Source organism: Panthera onca, chromosome C1, assembly GCF_046562875.1.
Source record: "Panthera onca isolate mPanOnc1 chromosome C1, mPanOnc1 haplotype 2, whole genome shotgun sequence".
Taxonomy (NCBI): Eukaryota; Metazoa; Chordata; class Mammalia; order Carnivora; family Felidae; genus Panthera; species Panthera onca.
Genome location: NC_138346.1, coordinates 202,043,149 through 202,059,697, shown reverse-complemented (window position 1 = coordinate 202,059,697; position 16,549 = coordinate 202,043,149). Strand labels below are relative to the sequence as shown.

At 55.6% G+C, this 16,549-nt stretch overlaps 1 protein-coding gene across 2 annotated transcripts; it reads left to right on the top strand.

Annotated features, from left to right (window-relative positions):
• The first annotated feature begins 738 nt into the window (after nt 1-738).
• Nucleotides 739-15,768, top strand: EXTL1 (exostosin like glycosyltransferase 1). 2 transcript variants are annotated; one of them, XM_060622418.3, is made up of 12 exons: nt 739-2,392; nt 8,673-8,763; nt 9,051-9,158; nt 9,975-10,094; nt 10,677-10,809; nt 11,033-11,139; nt 12,120-12,209; nt 13,040-13,126; nt 13,509-13,669; nt 14,719-14,890; nt 15,057-15,232; nt 15,552-15,768. In XM_060622418.3, the coding sequence occupies exons 1-11, from the start codon at nt 1,620-1,622 to the stop codon at nt 15,225-15,227; spliced, it is 2,013 nt and encodes a 670-aa protein (XP_060478401.1). In that variant the 5' UTR covers nt 739-1,619; the 3' UTR covers nt 15,228-15,232; nt 15,552-15,768. The 2 variants fall into 2 exon arrangements, with proteins under 2 accessions (XP_060478401.1, XP_060478402.1); XM_060622419.3 differs by lacking the exons at nt 12,120-12,209; nt 15,552-15,768 and having other exon boundaries at nt 15,057-15,545.
• Nucleotides 15,769-16,549: the final 781 nt, after the last annotated feature.

Sequence of the window (16,549 nt, the reverse complement as noted above, 5' to 3'; positions counted from 1 at the left end):
TTCCTGATTCCCCTTTCAGAGCACAGACGAAGAAACTGAGCAAGGGAACCCCTCAATGGCTGTGGACTAACAGACAGTCAAGTTCAACCTCAGGTAAAACTTACCATATGGACTGGAAGATGAGCACCAAGACCTCTCCTACAGAGCTCTAGACAAAGGCAGACCTGGGCACCTGTGAGAGGTGCCAGGAGTGGGCCCCAAAAGGCTGCAGCTAGATGAGATTGAGAGGTGGTGCTGAAGGAGGAGGGACCGATCCTGGGAATCCTTGAGAGCATCTTACCCAACAACACCCACCCCTCCCATCCTCCCCCTGCCTCCCCCCACCCCTTCCTGCTTCACTTTTCTCATCTGTTGACTTTCTCATCAGCTGATTTATAGACTCCCTGCAAACATACCCCCAGCTGGGGTGGCCAGGGGGAAGCTCTAAGGAGTAGTCAGGAGTTCAGGGTTCAAATCCCTGCTCTGCCACCTCTTAGTTTAGGAAGACACCACTCTCCTCTCTGAGCTTCACTTTTCTTCACCTGTAAAGAATGACAACCTCTTCGACCTCTTCCTTGGAGGGGGGATGTGTGCATTCAGAGACTCAGGCTGTGACAGCCTGAGGCAAACTGTGAGGTGTGGGTCCTGCTGCTGAGGATTATTGGCCATTGAGGAAACCGGTTTGGAAGGGGTTAAAGCGAGACCCTGCCTCCCAGGCAGGAGCGAATCCAGGCTGGCAGGGGAGGAGCCAGGCTGGGAAAGAGATCTAGTCGGGGCCAGATGCAACCCTGAGAGGGACCGGGAAAAGACACTGGCAGGGCTGCGGCGGGGGGACCATGGAACAGGGGCGTGGGGCAGGGTCCCTGGCCTCTGCACCAAGATAGCTCCAAGCCAGAGGGTGCAGGACCGGCTGCTAGGGGTGGGGGAGGAGGAGTCGAGCTCCCTGAGTTGGGGGGGACAGCGGCAGGGTGGGAGAAGACTAGGACCCAGAGCACTCCCGGCCCCCCAGGCGGAGGGCACTGCTTGGGTCGGCCTTGACCTCAGTTGACCCTGATAGCCCACATGGGGCGCAGGGTCTAATTTTAGCTCCAGCCACTAGGCCCACAGCCCAGAAGTGCCCGCCAGTGGGCACAGGGGCGGCCAGGGCTACTCAGGGGCCACTTGGGCAAGGGGAGGATTGGGGAGGCCAGCCTTGCATGCTGGCCAAGCCACCTCCTGTGAGAGCCCCCACGGGTCCCCCATGGCCTGGCAGACTGCCCGCCTCTCCTTTGAGGCCAAGGTCAGGGGGTGCAGCCAGGAGGACAGAAGGACACGGCCTTGCAGTGCGGTCAGGGTTGCATCAGCTGAGCAGTGCCCAGGGGCAGGGGCCCTGCTGAGAGGGCAAAGGCTGCCTTGGCTGTCCGAAGGCCAATGAAGCAGATTCCTGACTGTAGGAAGGCAAGGCCAGAAAGCCGGGTCCTACCTGGGCTCCTTGTGCCTGGCTGGTGACCTGCTGTTTGACCTCACACAGGCAGCCTGCTCTCCACGGGCCTCAGTCTTCCCATCTACAACAATGAAGACGCTGAACTAGAAGGCTGATTCCAGCTCCACCCACAAGCCCCTGCTCCTGATTTCCCCCAGCCCTGGCTGCGGGTGGCCACATGCAGTCGTGGAGAGGCAAGTCCCTCTGGCTGGCACTCTCAGCCTCTTGGCTCCTCGTCCTCCTGAGAGTCTTCCCCCTTCTCCGCCTGGCAGTGCCTGCCAGACCTTGGGCAAGTGCCCCCCAAGGCTGGCCCCGCTGGCTGGATACAGAGCTCCTGCCGAGTTTCTCCCAGCCTGGGGAACTCCCAGAAGATGCCCCTCAACCTCCTCAAGCACCCCGTGGTGGCGGCTGCGACTGGGGGGCTTGCTTTGACGCCTCGAAGTGCAGGACTGGTGGTCTCAAGGTATTCGTGCACCCGGTGGCTGGACCCATCTCCGCCTCTCACCGCAAGATCCTGGCTTCCATTGAGAGCTCCCGCTACCACACGGCCAGCCCTGAGGAGGCCTGCCTCCTCCTCTTCCTCAGCCTGGAAGTCCCAGCTGGAGAGTGCAGCCCAGTGCCCCAGCAATGGAATGGGGGAAGGAACCATCTGGTCCTCGATCTCCACCCAGCCCCCTGCCCCCAGACCTTCCAGCTGGGACGGGCGATGGTGGCCAAGGCCAGCCCCACAGTGGACACCTTCCGGCCTGGCTTTGACGTGGCCCTTCCGCTTCTCCCTGAAGCCCACCCATTGCGAGGTGGGGCACCTGGCCAGCTGCGACAGCACAGCCCCCACCCCGGGGTGCCCCTGCTAGCCCTGGCAGAGGAGAGGGGCGGGTGGCGCACAGCAGGCACTGACCCCTCTACCTGTCCCTGGGATGGGCGCTGTGAGCAGGACCGTGGACCCGAGCAGTAAGTGGACCTTTACCCTTGGGGGCTGGGTGGGAAGGGTCTGCAGTGGGAATGAGCTCAGAGGGCAGGGTGGAGGGCAGGATTGAGATGGGATGGGAGAACCGGACTGGCCTCAGCTGCAACAGGAGGGGATCAGGTTAGACAGAGAGAAAACACCACCAAGAGGGTGCTTTGCCGTAGGGGGTGTCCGAAGTGGATTCTGGAGTCTCCCTTGGGGGAATCTTTAAAAACAAAAACATGACTCACTCCTACTTACTCTTTTTCTCTTACTCCGGTTCCTCCTTCCCTAATATTTTAACATACACATCTATAGCGGTCACTCTGTCCCAAGTTATAAATAATAGTTACAATAAAATAATACTAACTGCTGTCATTTGTTTGTGTACCAGACGCTAAGCTCAGAGAGGTTAAGTAACTTGTCTGAGGCCATCCAGACAACAAGAGCACAGCCAGTGTTTACATCCAGAGTCGCTTATTTCCAAAGCCTGAAGCATTAGAATTCGGAGTTTTAACCAAGAGTTTATGATCAACCCATCAAATGCCTCAGAGCCGTGGAGATTAAGAGCTGGTCACAGATGGAAGTTGTTCCTGTGTCTAACTTGGGGGATTAACCTCTTTTTAATTTATTTTTGGGACAGAGAGAGACAGAGCATGAACGGGGGAGGGGCAGAGAGAGAGGGAGACACAGAATCGGAAACAGGCTCCAGGCTCCGAGCCATCAGCCCAGAGCCTGACGCGGGGCTCGAACTCACGGACCGTGAGATCGTGACCTGGCTGAAGTCGGACGCTTAACCGACTGCGCCACCCAGGCGCCCCAAGATTAACCTCTTAAGGAAACAGCTTTGGGTTACAACAAATATGAATGGGGTCATACCTCCAGAAGAACTTGCCACCTGGAGACGTATAAGGGGCATGGTGGCCTATGGGACGTGGAGAGTTGTTCAGAAACTGCTCTCTCCCTGGGCTAGTTGGGGTGACCCGCTTCAGGTGATGGGGCAGTTAACCCCTAAGCACCCTACCCCTCCTGCACCCCCAGGAGCCCAGTGGTGTCCAAAAGGCTGGTTGAGCAGGCAGGAACCAGAGCCCTCTGGAGGTTGTCCAGGGCCCCTGGGGCAGAGGGTTCCTTCTGCATCTCTGGGGCAGACCCGATTTGGAACCTGTCAGTCTGGTGTCCTTCTGTCGCTCCCTCCCTCAGGTATCTCCCTGTTCTCTGCTAGAACAACATGGGCTATTTTCAGCTCTACCTCCCTCCTAGGAATTCTTCACGTGGCCAAGCTCCATTTTCGCCTCGTCGTCTCAGGGGGTCTCATGGGAATGCAATCACTCTCCCTCCTGAAGGCACATGGCCTCCAGGGAGCCCCACAGCCACCAGTAGGAATGGAATTGCCCTTCTGCCTGGACCCATCCCTAGCAGGCATCCCCAGCAGTGACCTGAAAAGTTGGGGATCCCCCCCCCCCCCGCTCCAGGCACCTCAAACTCAGAGCTCAGACAGAGCTTACCTTCCATGAACAAGTTTCTCTTGCTCGCCAGGGCCCTGCCTCACTTTCTGATTAGGCACTTAGCTATTCTTGATTAGAGGAAGTTCTAGCTGACTTTAGTTACTTCTGTATGCAGTTGCTGACTGGTGAATCTGAAAGCTGTTTCAGTCTGAACTGCGTTGAGAAACCGACAGTAAAGGAGCTACATTCAGTAGGTGAACTGTTGACTCGCTGAATGTTTACCGATTGATCCAAAATTGGCCAGAACTGGTCAAGGCTTCCTAATCAGTGGGGGCCACCCTCTAAGTAGCATTGTTGATGAGCGTGTTCCCAAGGTGTGATGGCTGGCAGCCTCTGACTGCCCTCTGAACTTCCAGAAGTTCTCTCTTTGGCCTCAGCCCACCTGCAGGGGACGGGACTTATAATCCCCGGAGTAGCTGGAGCCTCAGTTTCCCTGAGGTGCCGCGCAGCTGCCTGAACCAGCCAGACAGTATAGGGACGGAATGAGAGAGGGAGGCCACCAGCCACGGGGCAGCCCTCGGAGGGTGGCCTGAATAAACAAGTACTGGCCAGAGAAAGAGGCAATTCATAGTCTCTGCCACCATCCCACGGCCACTGTCCCACATTCACTGGGCGGGGGAGGGGCGGAAGCCAACACGTGGGGAGAGCCTGCTCTGGGCCAGGTGCTGCGCCAGCCACTTTGCACAAGTCGTGCCCACTCAAGTACCCTTCAAGGGAGGTATTATTATTCCCATTTCAGGGAAAAGGAAACTGAGGCTCCGAGAAGGGGGAGGGAGCCAGCCGAGGCTCTTTGGTGATTCACCACGGCCTCCCTCAGGTTTCTGATGGGAGGGCTACAGCGTCAGCGGCAGCGGTGGAGTCTGGGGTTAAACCGTGCACTTCTGGCCACAAAGCCCACATTTTTCCACCGTCGCTGAACAGTCTTCTGTTCCTTTGGAATAAGCCTCCACCCATTTAAATTGTTACTTATTTATTCTTATGAATAGGGAATTCATTCACATGGTACCAAATTCCAAAGGCACAAAAGGGTATACAGCAAAACTCCCTCCCACCCCTGTCTCTGGCCACCCAGTTTTCCTTCCTGGAGCCAAACACCATTTCTAATTTCTCAGGTACTCTGTGTGTGCACAAAAAACACGTATATGTGCTCTCCCCCATTTGGTTTTTTTTTTTCTTTAACATAAACTCAATTCATGTTTTCAAGTCCTCTGGCCTTTCTCCTTTGGATATCGGAGGCGCAGTGCCTAGGGCCCATGACACTTTTAGGGACCCGTGAAAACATTTTCATTTCTTTGAAAATCAGAAGAAAAAAAATGCACTTTTAAATAGAAGAAAATGTTTTGGGGTGCATGGGTGGCTCAGTCAGTTGAGCGTCTGACTCTTGATTTCAACTCAGGTGGCTCAGTCGGTTAAGCGTCCAACTTCAGCTCAGGTCGTGATCTCCCAGGTTGTGAGTTCGAGCCCCACGATGGGCTCTGTGCTGCCAGCTCAGAGCCTGGAACCTGCTTTGGATTCTAGGTCTCCCTCTCTCTCTGCCCCTCCCCTACTTGCACTGTGTCTCTCTATCTCTTTCAAAAATAAATAAGCATTTAAAAAATTTAAAAAAAAAACAACTCACATCATGATCCCAGGGTCATGGGATCAAGCCCTGTGTCAGGCTCTGTGCTGAGCGTGGTGCCTGCTTAAGATTCTCTCTCTCTGCTCATCTCCCCTGCTCATGCTCCCTCCCTCTCTAAAAGAAAAAAGAAAAAAAATAATTTAAACAGAATAAAATGTTTTAATACATAATATTAATATTTCTTTTTTTAATTGTTTTTGAGAGAGAGAGAGCGTGTGGGTGGGCATGCACGCACCAACAAGCAGGGGAGGGGCAGAGGGGGAGAGAGAGAATCTTAATTAAGCAGGTTCCACGCCCAGCGGAGAACACACTGCAGGGTTCAATCTCATGATTGTGAGATCATGACTTCAGCCGAAACCAAGAGTCAGACGCTTAGGGGTGCCTGGGTGACTCAGTAGATTGAGCATCTGACTTCGGCTCAGGTCATGACCTCACAGTTCATGACTTTGAGCCCCCCATCAGGCTCTGTGGGGACAGCTCAGAGCCTGGAGCCTGCTTCGGATTCTGTGTCTCCCTCTCTCTCTGCCCCTCCCCCACTCGTGCTCTGTTGCTCTCTCTTTCCCTCAAAAATAAACGCAAAATTTTTTTTTAAAAAAGGAGTCAGACGTTTAACTGACTGAGCCACCCAGGTGCCACTTCTCTTTTTAAGATTTATTTTTAAATAATCTCTACACCTGACATGGGCTTGAACATACAACCCCAATATCAAGAGTTACATGTTCCACCAACTGAAACAGCCAGGTACTCTGGTATTTTCATTTTTATACCAACAATGATCAAATGTCATTTATATAGAGAGAGATACAGATATAGATCATGACCTGAGCTGAAGTCAGATGTTTAACTGACTGAGCCACCTCCCCCCCCTTTTTTTTTTAATAGCAGAGGGGCCCCAAAGGCCAAAGTGCCTAGGACACATGGAGGTCACAACGTGGCCCTGGCTATAGCCAGGTCTCAACAGAGCCCAGTGGAGCCATGGGGCCGTGGTGGAGCCACACTGACTCCATCTTGGGCACTGAGACCCTGAGTCTGGGGCAAGTACCTTATATGGTCACAGGACCCTAAGACTTCACTGGCAGTTACCATGAAGCCCCCTCCGTAACACACTCACACACACATTCAGGTGCTGATCCAGATCTGCTTGTTTACCTCTACCAATGGGGATCTCACCATCTCTCAAGGCCACCCACTCACTACTCTGCCAGATCCATTACTAGAACTTGTGCTGAAAATGACCTTTTGGACATTTGGTCCATGGTCCTGCATCTATCCTTTATTGCACACTGAACGTTCATTCGTTTAGCACCCATTACCTGTCCATTCTCTGCCAGGTGCTCTGCTAGGCCCTGGGGATGCTAAGGTGAGGAAGGCACGGCCCCTGTCCTTAAGTTGTTCGGTCTTATGGGAGAGACAGATAAGTCACTGGTTATGACACACATTGTTAAGCAGAGAGATGCTGTGCCGGCTACCTTGGTGTCTCCTCTACTTCAGAGCTATGTGACCTCTCTAGGCCTCGGTTTCCTCATCTGCAAACAGGGCACTAACAGCATGTACTTCCCATCTCTGAGGGAGTTGCCGTGAGAAGGAAGTGAGTTAATATGTGTAAAGCATGTAGTGCCTGAACAAAGTACATGCTCGGTAAAAGCTGGCATGGCTCATTACCACTGTGGTGCACACAGAAGCCGTGGGGGCAGAGAGGAGGGAGCCATCTCTGGAAAGATCAAGGAGGGCTTCCCAGAGGAGGCGAAGTTTGAGCTTAGACATTTAAGATCCAGTAGGAAGAATTCCTTGGGCTATAAGGCAGAGAGGGGTGTCCCAGGCACTCCCTCAGGAGAAGGATATACAGAGACACAGAGGAGAGGACAGTGGAGGTTTGTGAGGACTGAGGGTACAGTTTATTCAGAAAGCTCTTTGTCTCTGGGTTCTCTGAAGCCGTAAACTTATGGGTTTTAAGCCTCCAAGGGCTTTACTGGGGAGGGGAGGAGGGCTGTGGCTGGCTGGTGCTGTGGCACCAATGAGGTGGAGAATGTCCTGTTGTTTAACGTGTGGCTTCTCCCAGAAGAAGCCTGGTGGCCACCTGAGCAGTGGAGACAGAAGGCAGGAGGCAGAAACCCTGGGAGACCCCCTAAGCAGCAGCAGTGGGGTAGTTCAGATAACCCAGGGGCAGGAGTTAGCATATTTGATTCTAGTTCCAGCTCTGCTCCAACCCTTTCTGAGACCCTCAGCTAGTCCTTGGGTCTCTCTGAGATTCAGTCCCCCCGTCTGTTCAGTGGGGGTTAGTCCAGAAGCTAAGCGCTCCAAGGACTGCTTCTTGAAGGTTCAGACTCAGACCAGATAGGCTGTAGCTGAGGAGGGTCTGGGACCCTCGGGGCCATATTCATCAGTCCCATTCTGAGCAGGCGTGTGAGCCCAGGAGTCCTGCCCCTCCAGGCCCTCCCTGCACCTCCCAGTAGTAGGTCACGGGCACTGCTTCCCTGGGTGGGCAGTTGCAGGGAGGTGGCTCCTGCCCATCCCCCCACAAATACACACAGCCTGAGTGTGGCCCAGGGGGTGGGGGGAGAAGGTGGGAGGAACAGAGGAGGCCTGTCCTCTGGGCAAGGGGGCCTCTGGGCAGCAGCTTCCTGTGCGGTTCCAGGCTGGGGGCCCAGCCCACCTCCTGACAGAGGAGCCTTTCATGGGCCTGGGCTCTCGGGCTAGGGGGAAGGCTGGGCAAGGGGGCCAATCAGGTGAGGGCTGCCCCAGAATCTGCGTGTGGCAGAGCAGTGGGCTGGCAAACGTGTGCCTGCCCAAGTCAGACCAGGCCTTGGAAACAGCTGGTCCCACTACCTCCCGTTTTGCAAATGAGGAAGCCGAGATCCAGAGAAGAGAAGGGGAGAGGTGTAAGACCTCCAAGGGTAGAGGCAGAACTAGAACCCAGGGCTCCTGCCTCCTAGCCCAACCACGAATGAGGGGCAAGTGTGAAGCTTGGTGTGTGTTAATGTTCGGTGTGTGGCTGTGTGTGTGCATGAGGGTTAATGTATGAAGCACGGATGATGGGCTTGCATGTTCTGAATTTGGGAGTGTTCGTGTGGGGGGTTGGGGAACCATCCAGGGAGCCAGGTGGGGTGAGGGGCCGCTGTCTCAGACCTCATATGTGTGGGACCCCTTCCTGTACCTCCTTAGGACCCACCCTGGGGGAACGCTACCCAATGCCACCTTCTGCCTCATCCCCGGCCACCGTCCTGATGCCTTGCACTTCCTTCAAGCCCTGCAGGTACAACTCCAACTTAGGCATCCCCTGTCCCTGTCCCCCACACTCCGGAGCTGGCAGGGTACTTCTGGACTCAGGCCAACGGGAAGGGGCAGGGAGCAGCCCATTCCTTTACTCTGGGACTCAGGCGTGCCTACAGCCACACTCACCACACCCTCTGTAGAATAACCCACTTTTCTCTCTTCTTTGCCCCTTGCCCCCAACCAAATCAGCTGCTAATTTGGAACCAAGGGAGGGGGAATGTGTTAGGATATAGGACTGGGCTCCCCAGTGACTCCTGTTTCCCCCAGGCTGGCTGCATCCCTGTGCTTCTCAGCCCTCGGTGGGAGCTGCCCTTCTCCGAGGTCATCGACTGGACCAAGGCGGCCATTGTAGCTGATGAGAGGCTTCCATTTCAGGTAGCTCAGGGCCCTGCCTACAGGATGGGGACTGGCCCCCAGACTGATCTCAGTCCTCATTCCTATCCTCTTATGTGCATATTGATGATTTTGCCCCAAACCCCAAGCCTCTGGGGCTCCCAGAGGATCAGAACTCCTGAGGGTACTAAGAGCAAGTTGTGAGCCTTTTCCAGCCTCAGTTCCCCCATCTGTACAATGGGATAGGTTAGATCAGATGATCTCCATGGGCCCAGCTCCACTGGTCCATGACTGGACTAACTTAAAGGAAAGCCACAGAAAATCCCAAATCTGACTGCCTCCATGGAGGCTGGGGTGGGGAAAACAAAATGCACAGTGACTTTTCCAGCTGATGAAACTAACCTGCCTGGCTCTGGAAAACGTATGCATAAGCCTTGAATCCCCTGAGAAGTGAGAGCGGTATGGCAGTTAATAATAATAGCTACCAGTCGCTTAGTCTCTACTATCTGCTAAGCACTTACTGTGTATTATCTCATTTAATCCTCACAATTTACCCTATGAGGCAGGTACTATTACCATCCCCTCTTTACAGATGAGGACAAAGACTCAGAGAGGTTAAGTAGTTTGTCTGCAGTCACACAGTTACTAAGTGGCATTTAGGCCCAGCTCTGTGTGACCCTTGAACTCTTGACTGCTAAGTCACCTGGGACTTGGCCAAGGGTAGCTGCAGCTAACCCACCTGAAAAACCGTGGGGAGAAGGCTTCTGGTTCCCAGACCTCCAACCTGGATTGTCCCCACCCCAGAGTCAGTCAAAGACAAGGCCCCGTGACTTCTCCTTTTCTCTCTCCGTGCTTCAGGTCCTCGCTGCCCTCCAGGAGATGCCCCTCACGCGGGTCCTTGCCCTGCGTCAGCAGACCCAGTTTCTATGGGATGCCTACTTCTCCTCAGTGGAGAAGGTCATGCATACCACTCTGGAGGTGAGGGGCACTTACATGCTGGGGGCCATGGTGCTTGGCTCCTGCCTCTCCCCTGCTCCTTCTCGCACCCCTCTCTCTGGACACTTCTTCTGCCCCAGTATTTGGACGTCCCCCCTGAAGATGCCTCAGGATGAATCTGAGACTTGACTCTGAGCTCTTGGACAAGTGCCTTCTCCAGTCTTGGCCTCAGTTTCCCCATCTGTAGAAGGACAGCTCTGGTCAATAGATTTCAAAGCACGTGCCACCTTGCCAGGCCAGGTGACGGGCAGTGGCTGCCTGGGGTGCTGGGTTAAAAGGGATTCTGGGTCCACAAAGAATGTCACAACTTGCTAGCGATGTCTGCCGTGAGTGAGGAAAGAAAGGGAGGGAGCAAGCACATCGTCATCCGCCAACTCCGGACACCATCACTGAGTGTCCCTACTCTGGATTTCTGCGCCTGAACCCCTTGGTGACGCAGCTGCTGCCCTCCCTGGAGCCTGGAGGGGGAGGGGCGGGGCTCCTCCAGGGCCCCGGCCGCACTTCCCCAGACCCCGCCCATGGCCACGCTGGCCACTGCCTCTGCACAGCCCTCTCATTTCACAGATTATTCAGGACCGGATCTTTGGAGCATCTGCTCACGCCTCGCTACTGTGGAACAGCCCCCCGGGTGCACTCCTGGCCTTGCCCACTTTTTCCACAAGCCCCTCGGACTTCCCCTTCTACCACCTACAACGGGGTACGCCCTGGGGGTGGGACAATGGGGTACGTCCTGGGGGTGGGACAACTTGAAGTCCCTTCACCAACTCTTTCCCAGTCTGTCCCAGCCTCAACCATACAGTCCCGCCAAGCCCTTCCCTGATTCTCCAACAGCTCTCCTGGCTCCCAGAGTCCCCAGCTCAGGTCACTCTTTAGGCGGTCCCGTCCCCTCCTACCCTAACAACCGTGTCTCATTCCCTCAGGCTCGCGCCCTGTGGGCAGGTTCAGCGCCCTGATCTGGGTGGGGGCCCCAGGTCAGCCCCCTCTGAAGCTCATCCAGGCGGTGGCAGGCTCCCAGAACTGTGCCCAGGTCTGTCCCCTTGCCCGCTGGGGTCTTGGGATCCAGGGTGGGGGGCCGGGACAAGGTCAGGGCCCTTGAAGACCATCTAGACCCCAAGCATAACCACACATTTTGCGGGGAGGCACATCCCTGCCCTCCTATTTAAGTCCCAAGTTTCTTGTTCCTTTCCTCCCTCCTTCCCTCATGGAAATTGACAAAATCATCTAAAAAGCAGGTGCCCCTTGGGGAGGCTGGAGAAGTAAACATACATTCATGTGTTAACCCATCAGTCATTCTCTGAGTGTCCGGCCATGGGCTTGATGCTGGGGATGCAGAGAAAAAGCAGGAAAGGATTCTGCCCTGGATTCAGATTCAGTCAGCATTCCCTTCCCTGGCACACACTGTCAAATCTCACTTCCAGAGAAGCCACGTAGACTTGGATTCACAGGGGAGGGAAGCACTTAACTCAGCCAGCAACAGACAGAGGAGATCCACAGATGCGACATTTGAGCTGGGCTGAGAACGATAAAGGAGCAGAAGAGAATGAAAGCCTTTTGAGAGAAGATGGGGATGGGACATGGGGTCAGGGCCCAGGCTAGGGGCTACCACAACTGACTCTCCTTTTTTAAATGTTTATTTCATTTTGAGAAAGAGATAGAGCATGCGCAGGGGAGGGGCAGAGAGAAAGGGAGACACAGAATCTGAAGCAGGCTCCGGGCTCTGAGCTGTCAGCACAGAGCCCGACGTGGGGCTCAAACTCATGACCTGCGAGATCACGACCTGAGCCGAAGCCAGACGCTTAACCGACAGCCATCCAGGTGCCCCGACAACTGACTCTCTTCAGTTCTAGTGCTATAGGTAACTGCCTTCGCGTCACTGGAATTTCTGCCTTCCAGAACCCCAGAGGCAAAAACAGGGCAGCACTGAAAGACCTTGGCTCCAACTAAACTCTTGCCCAAACTCACAAACACAGCTGCTCTCCCTTCAGGAACACCCCCCTTTCCTCCTAGATCTTGGTTCTCTGGAGCAGTGAGAAACCACCCCCATCCAGGTGGCCTGAGACAGCAGTGCCCTTGACAGTCATGGATGGGCAGAGGAAGGTGAGGAGAGGAGCAGAGGGGGGGCACAGGAAGGAGGGATTCTGCCCCTGCATGCTGGGAACTGGGGAGGGCACACACAGAGGACTCTCTTTGGGCCTGAGCCAAATCTGGACTTCAAGTTAGGCCTGAAGCTGGTGAGGAAGTCCTCCCTTACTCCTCACTTAAGTATCTCTCCAGGCAGACTTTGTTCTCGTGCTGTGGCAGAGCTTCCTGGAGCTGATGGTCTGACGTGGGTTTCAGCGGCAGAACTAATAGAAATGATTCTCTTCCATCCCTGGCCCTTCTGAATTGTGCTTCCAGAGAACGGGGGTTTTATGTGATGAAAGGAGGCAGAGGGAGTAATGTCGGCCGTCTTGGATGAGCTAGAGGAGAAACCTGGGACCTTAAGGAAATGGGGAGAGATGGCAGCAAATTGGGCCAGAGGAGGGTGGCTTCTAAGAACCCCAGATGCTGTGAGCCACCTGTGTGCTATGTGCTTCTGGGCGAGGCCCTTCATCTCTCCGGACCCGTTTCTTTCAAATGAAGGATGTCTGACTACCCCTCCCAGGGTTGGGGTAAACATGCAATGTGACAAGAGAGGAATCTTGAGGTGTTGAAACCGGAAGGGCCCCTAGATACCAACTGCCCCATTTTACCAAAGGAGAGGTTGAAGTGCAGAGACGTCGAGTGAGTTCCAGGTCCCAAGTCCAGGAAGCCTTGCTGTTTGCACTGCCCTTCCTTCTACAGCACCGTCCGCAGGGGCTCCTGCTTAGCAGATACGCAGACAGTCACCGTGGGAGCCTGGGGACGGTTCCCACGGCTGAGGTGGCCTCACCTCCCTCCCACTGCAGGTCAGTGACCGCTTCTTCCCGCACAGAGCCATCAGCACGGATGCCATCCTCAGTCTCGATGCGCACAGCAGTGTTACCACAAGTGAGGTGAGGGCTGGGCCCAAGAGGAGCCCAGTGCGTAGCGGGGACAGAGCCTGAGGGCCCCGGAAGCCCCTCAGATTCCTGGAAGGGGGAGGAGCAGAGGACCAGAGCAGAGGTAAACCCTCCCACTTTTGACACGATCCCAGGGAGCCAATCACCCTCGTGCTCCACAGACTCTTGAAAACAATTTTCGCCTCCCAACTGAAAAAGCATTGTTTCTCCCAGTTGGGACACCCCACCCCCACCCCCAAGCACTCCTGGAGAATTTTATGCTCGCATCTCCTCTCCCCTGAGTCCCCCCAGCTAGGCCGGCCTTGCCTCCATATCTCTGGATGTTCCCAGCCAGTCGGAAAGTCCCTCCTCAGACCTCACTTAACTATCTCCCCAGGTGGACTTTGCTTTTCTGGTATGGCAGAGCTTCCCCGAGCGGATGGTGGGCTTTCTGACGTGGAACCACTTCTGGGATGAGGCCCAGGGTGGCTGGGGCTACACTGCTGAGAGGGCCAACGAGTTCTCCATGGTTCTCACGTCAGCTGCCTTCTACCACAGGTAAAGATGGAGGCCCTGGCCCTGGGAGCAGAGGGCCAGAGACCCCCCTCTCTGAACCACAAGCAGGGTGGTGTGGGAGTGAACACAGCAATCACTATGTGACCCTGGAGTTCCAGGGTCAAGGCCCAGATCTGCCACATCCCAGTTGTGTGATGGGCAAGTCTCCTCACCTCTTGTAAGGCTCAGTTTTGTTATCCGGAAAATGTCTTCTCCTCACAGGGCTGATGTGAAAATCAGGTAAGAAAGCCCTATGAAGGCCTTGGCACACAGATGGTCAACAAATGGTAGCTAGTGTTGTTTTAAGTAGAGCTAAGTAGAGGGTATAGACAGTGTTTGGGTTTGGTGATGGTGGCGACAAGAGAAGGATCCTGAAGCTTTATAAATGTGTGTGTGATGGGTTGGGGACTGTCCCAGACCTTCGAGAAGTTGACCGAAGCACCTGTCTTTGGGGCAGGGACTGAATTCTAGAAGGCCCCTTTAGAGGGGTTCCTTAGACATGTTTAAACCAAGTATGTGTAACCTGGAACCTCTAGTAGATTCTGCAGGGAATTCTCAGCAGAGTGAAGAATACCCCTAAGGTCTGCAGGGTGGGCCTAGGTTGTCCTGTAGGAGGACTGTGTGAAGCAAGGCTCACCCAGAGCAACATCAGCCTGGTTAATCCACAGCCTTCCCAAAGCTGGTCTTTGGAGCTGCCATATTTAATGGCCTTGGAACCAGCTGATCCCCCACCTCATTCTGGCTGAGTTCAGACTTCAGAGCCCAGAGGTGGGGGCCCTAAGGAGCTGTAAGGGAGAAGGCAAGGAGTACACCATCTGCTGAGCACAGATGTCAGAACCACAGAGCACAGAACAGTAGAGAGAGGTTTGTATTTCTGGTGTGAGCTCTCTGAGATGGCCAGGGCTCAGAGAGGGGGGCAGAGGGTTCTAAAGAGCCTTGGGGATTGAAGTCAAAGGGAGAGTGACGTCAGGAGGGAGGAGAATGGAGCCCGGTGGGGAGGGGTGGTGTGTGAATTTGGCTGCAGCCTCTGCCTGTCATTCCCCTTTGCCCAGGTATTACCACACCCTCTTCACCCACTCCCTGCCCAAGGCTCTGAGAACCCTGGCCGATGAAACACCCACCTGTGTGGACATCCTGATGAACTTCCTGGTAGCAGCAGTCACCAAGCTGCCCCCTATCAAGGTGCCCTATGGGAAGCAGCATTTTGAGGCCACACCTCCACTGGTGAGGAACAAGGGGGACAGGTTGGCACTGGGAGGGCACTGGCTGGGGAAGGGATTCCCTCTCACTGTCTAACCCAAATCCTCTTTGCTTCAGGGTTCGGGGGCGTTGGGGGGGGGTGGTTCGGAAGGACAGAGGAGACCTCCAACGCGTTTCTCCTCCCCTTTAGTTGCCTGGGGGTCCGGAGCCACAGCCGACAGCCCGAGACTGCATCAACCAGATGGCTGCGGGTTTCGGCTACATGCCCCTGGTTTCCTCTCGCCTGCGTCTGGACCCAGTGCTTTTCAAGGACCCGGTGTCCGTGCTGCGCAAGAAGTATCGCAGCCTGGAGAAGCCCTAGGAGCGGTCAGAGGAGCCCCCAGCCCTGCTCCCACCGGGCGCCGCACCTGCTCGGGGCGGGGGAGGCGGTGCATCAGCTCCCTCCCTTGGAACAACAGGAGACCCAATCAAGGCAGCCAGTTAGCTAACACGTCAGATCTCTCTTGGCCAATCACAGCCCTAGCGTCCCAAGGCGCGGGGCCCCGCCCCACCCTCCAGCCCGGCTGCGAGTGGCAGGTCCCAGGTGCAAGGCGCTTGCCCTGCTGCGGCGCCTCTGCCATCGCTGACTCCTTGCCTGGAATGCCTTTCTCGGCTTCTGCGGAACTGACTTCTACTTGTCTTTCAGATCTTCGCGTTCTCCATGGATTTGACTGACCCCCATCCCTGACCCGGATCCTCTGAGCTTTCACAGCCGGGTGTTTCCCACACTGTTCGCGCGGCTTTGCAAGGTACACGGTCAGGCCCCAGGACTAGCCTGGGAGCCCCGGCCATGTCCTCTTCTCTCTGGCTTGGCAAGTGTTACACCAATATTTGACGAACAGATAAAAGAGACATCAACTGCGTGCCCGGCCCTGTGCCGTAGTCGGGAGTATGGACAGTGTGTTGAGTGAGACCAAACTCCGTCTCCCCCCCCCCCCGCCCCTCCACCCGGCCCACGGGGTTCCCAGTCCGGCAGGAAGGCAGCTACCCGCAGATGCCTGTGTTGCCAGGCACGATCTTCGCACCCCAGCAGTGGAGCAAAGAGGAGCTGAGAAGCTAGTTTCGGGGCTTTCTTCCCGACCTGGCGGAGCATGGGGCCGGGGAGAAAGGGGCTGAGAACGCAGGAGGTCCGTCCCAACCGAGCCCGGGGGTGGTGGGGGGCAGTGGTACCCTCAGCTCAGGCCTGGCCGTGGCTCTGCACTACCAGCCATGACCACTAGAGGTCAGCGCCACACCGCGCTCCCTCTGGGAAAGGGCCCGGAGTTTTATCGCCCCTTGGGTCAGGGGACGTTGAGAGTTGGTGCAGTGCAGCCCAGGATCTGAAAACTGGGGAGGGGGGGGGGGTTGAATTTGAAAAAAGAGACCCATTCCTTTGGCCCACACACTCAGGACTGAGAAGGAGCCATTTCTAGGTGGGCTGGGTGGGAGATGGGATTGTCCCGAGCACCCTGGCCGTGACAGTGGAGTGGGGGAAGGGGCCCTGGTTTCTCCAGGGTTCATCCACCTGGAACTGGACTTATCACTTCCGAAATAAAGCGCGTGTCCTTGCCCCCTCATGCTCGGGCTATAAATACCCCTCCAGCAGCTGCGCGGGGGAGGGGGACTCAGGGCTCGCCTGGGACTGGGGCGACTGTAGAGAGGTGG

Bases quoted from the DNA above. Each gene is read 5' to 3' on its own strand.
- EXTL1 (XM_060622418.3), top strand. From the start codon at position 1,620: ATGCAGTCGTGGAGAGGCAAGTCCCTCTGGCTGGCACTCTCAGCCTCT. The intron at 10,095-10,676 runs GTGAGGGGCACT...CTCATTTCACAG, and splicing joins TCATGCATACCACTCTGGAG to ATTATTCAGGACCGGATCTT. The intron at 13,127-13,508 runs GTGAGGGCTGGG...CTATCTCCCCAG, and splicing joins GCAGTGTTACCACAAGTGAG to GTGGACTTTGCTTTTCTGGT.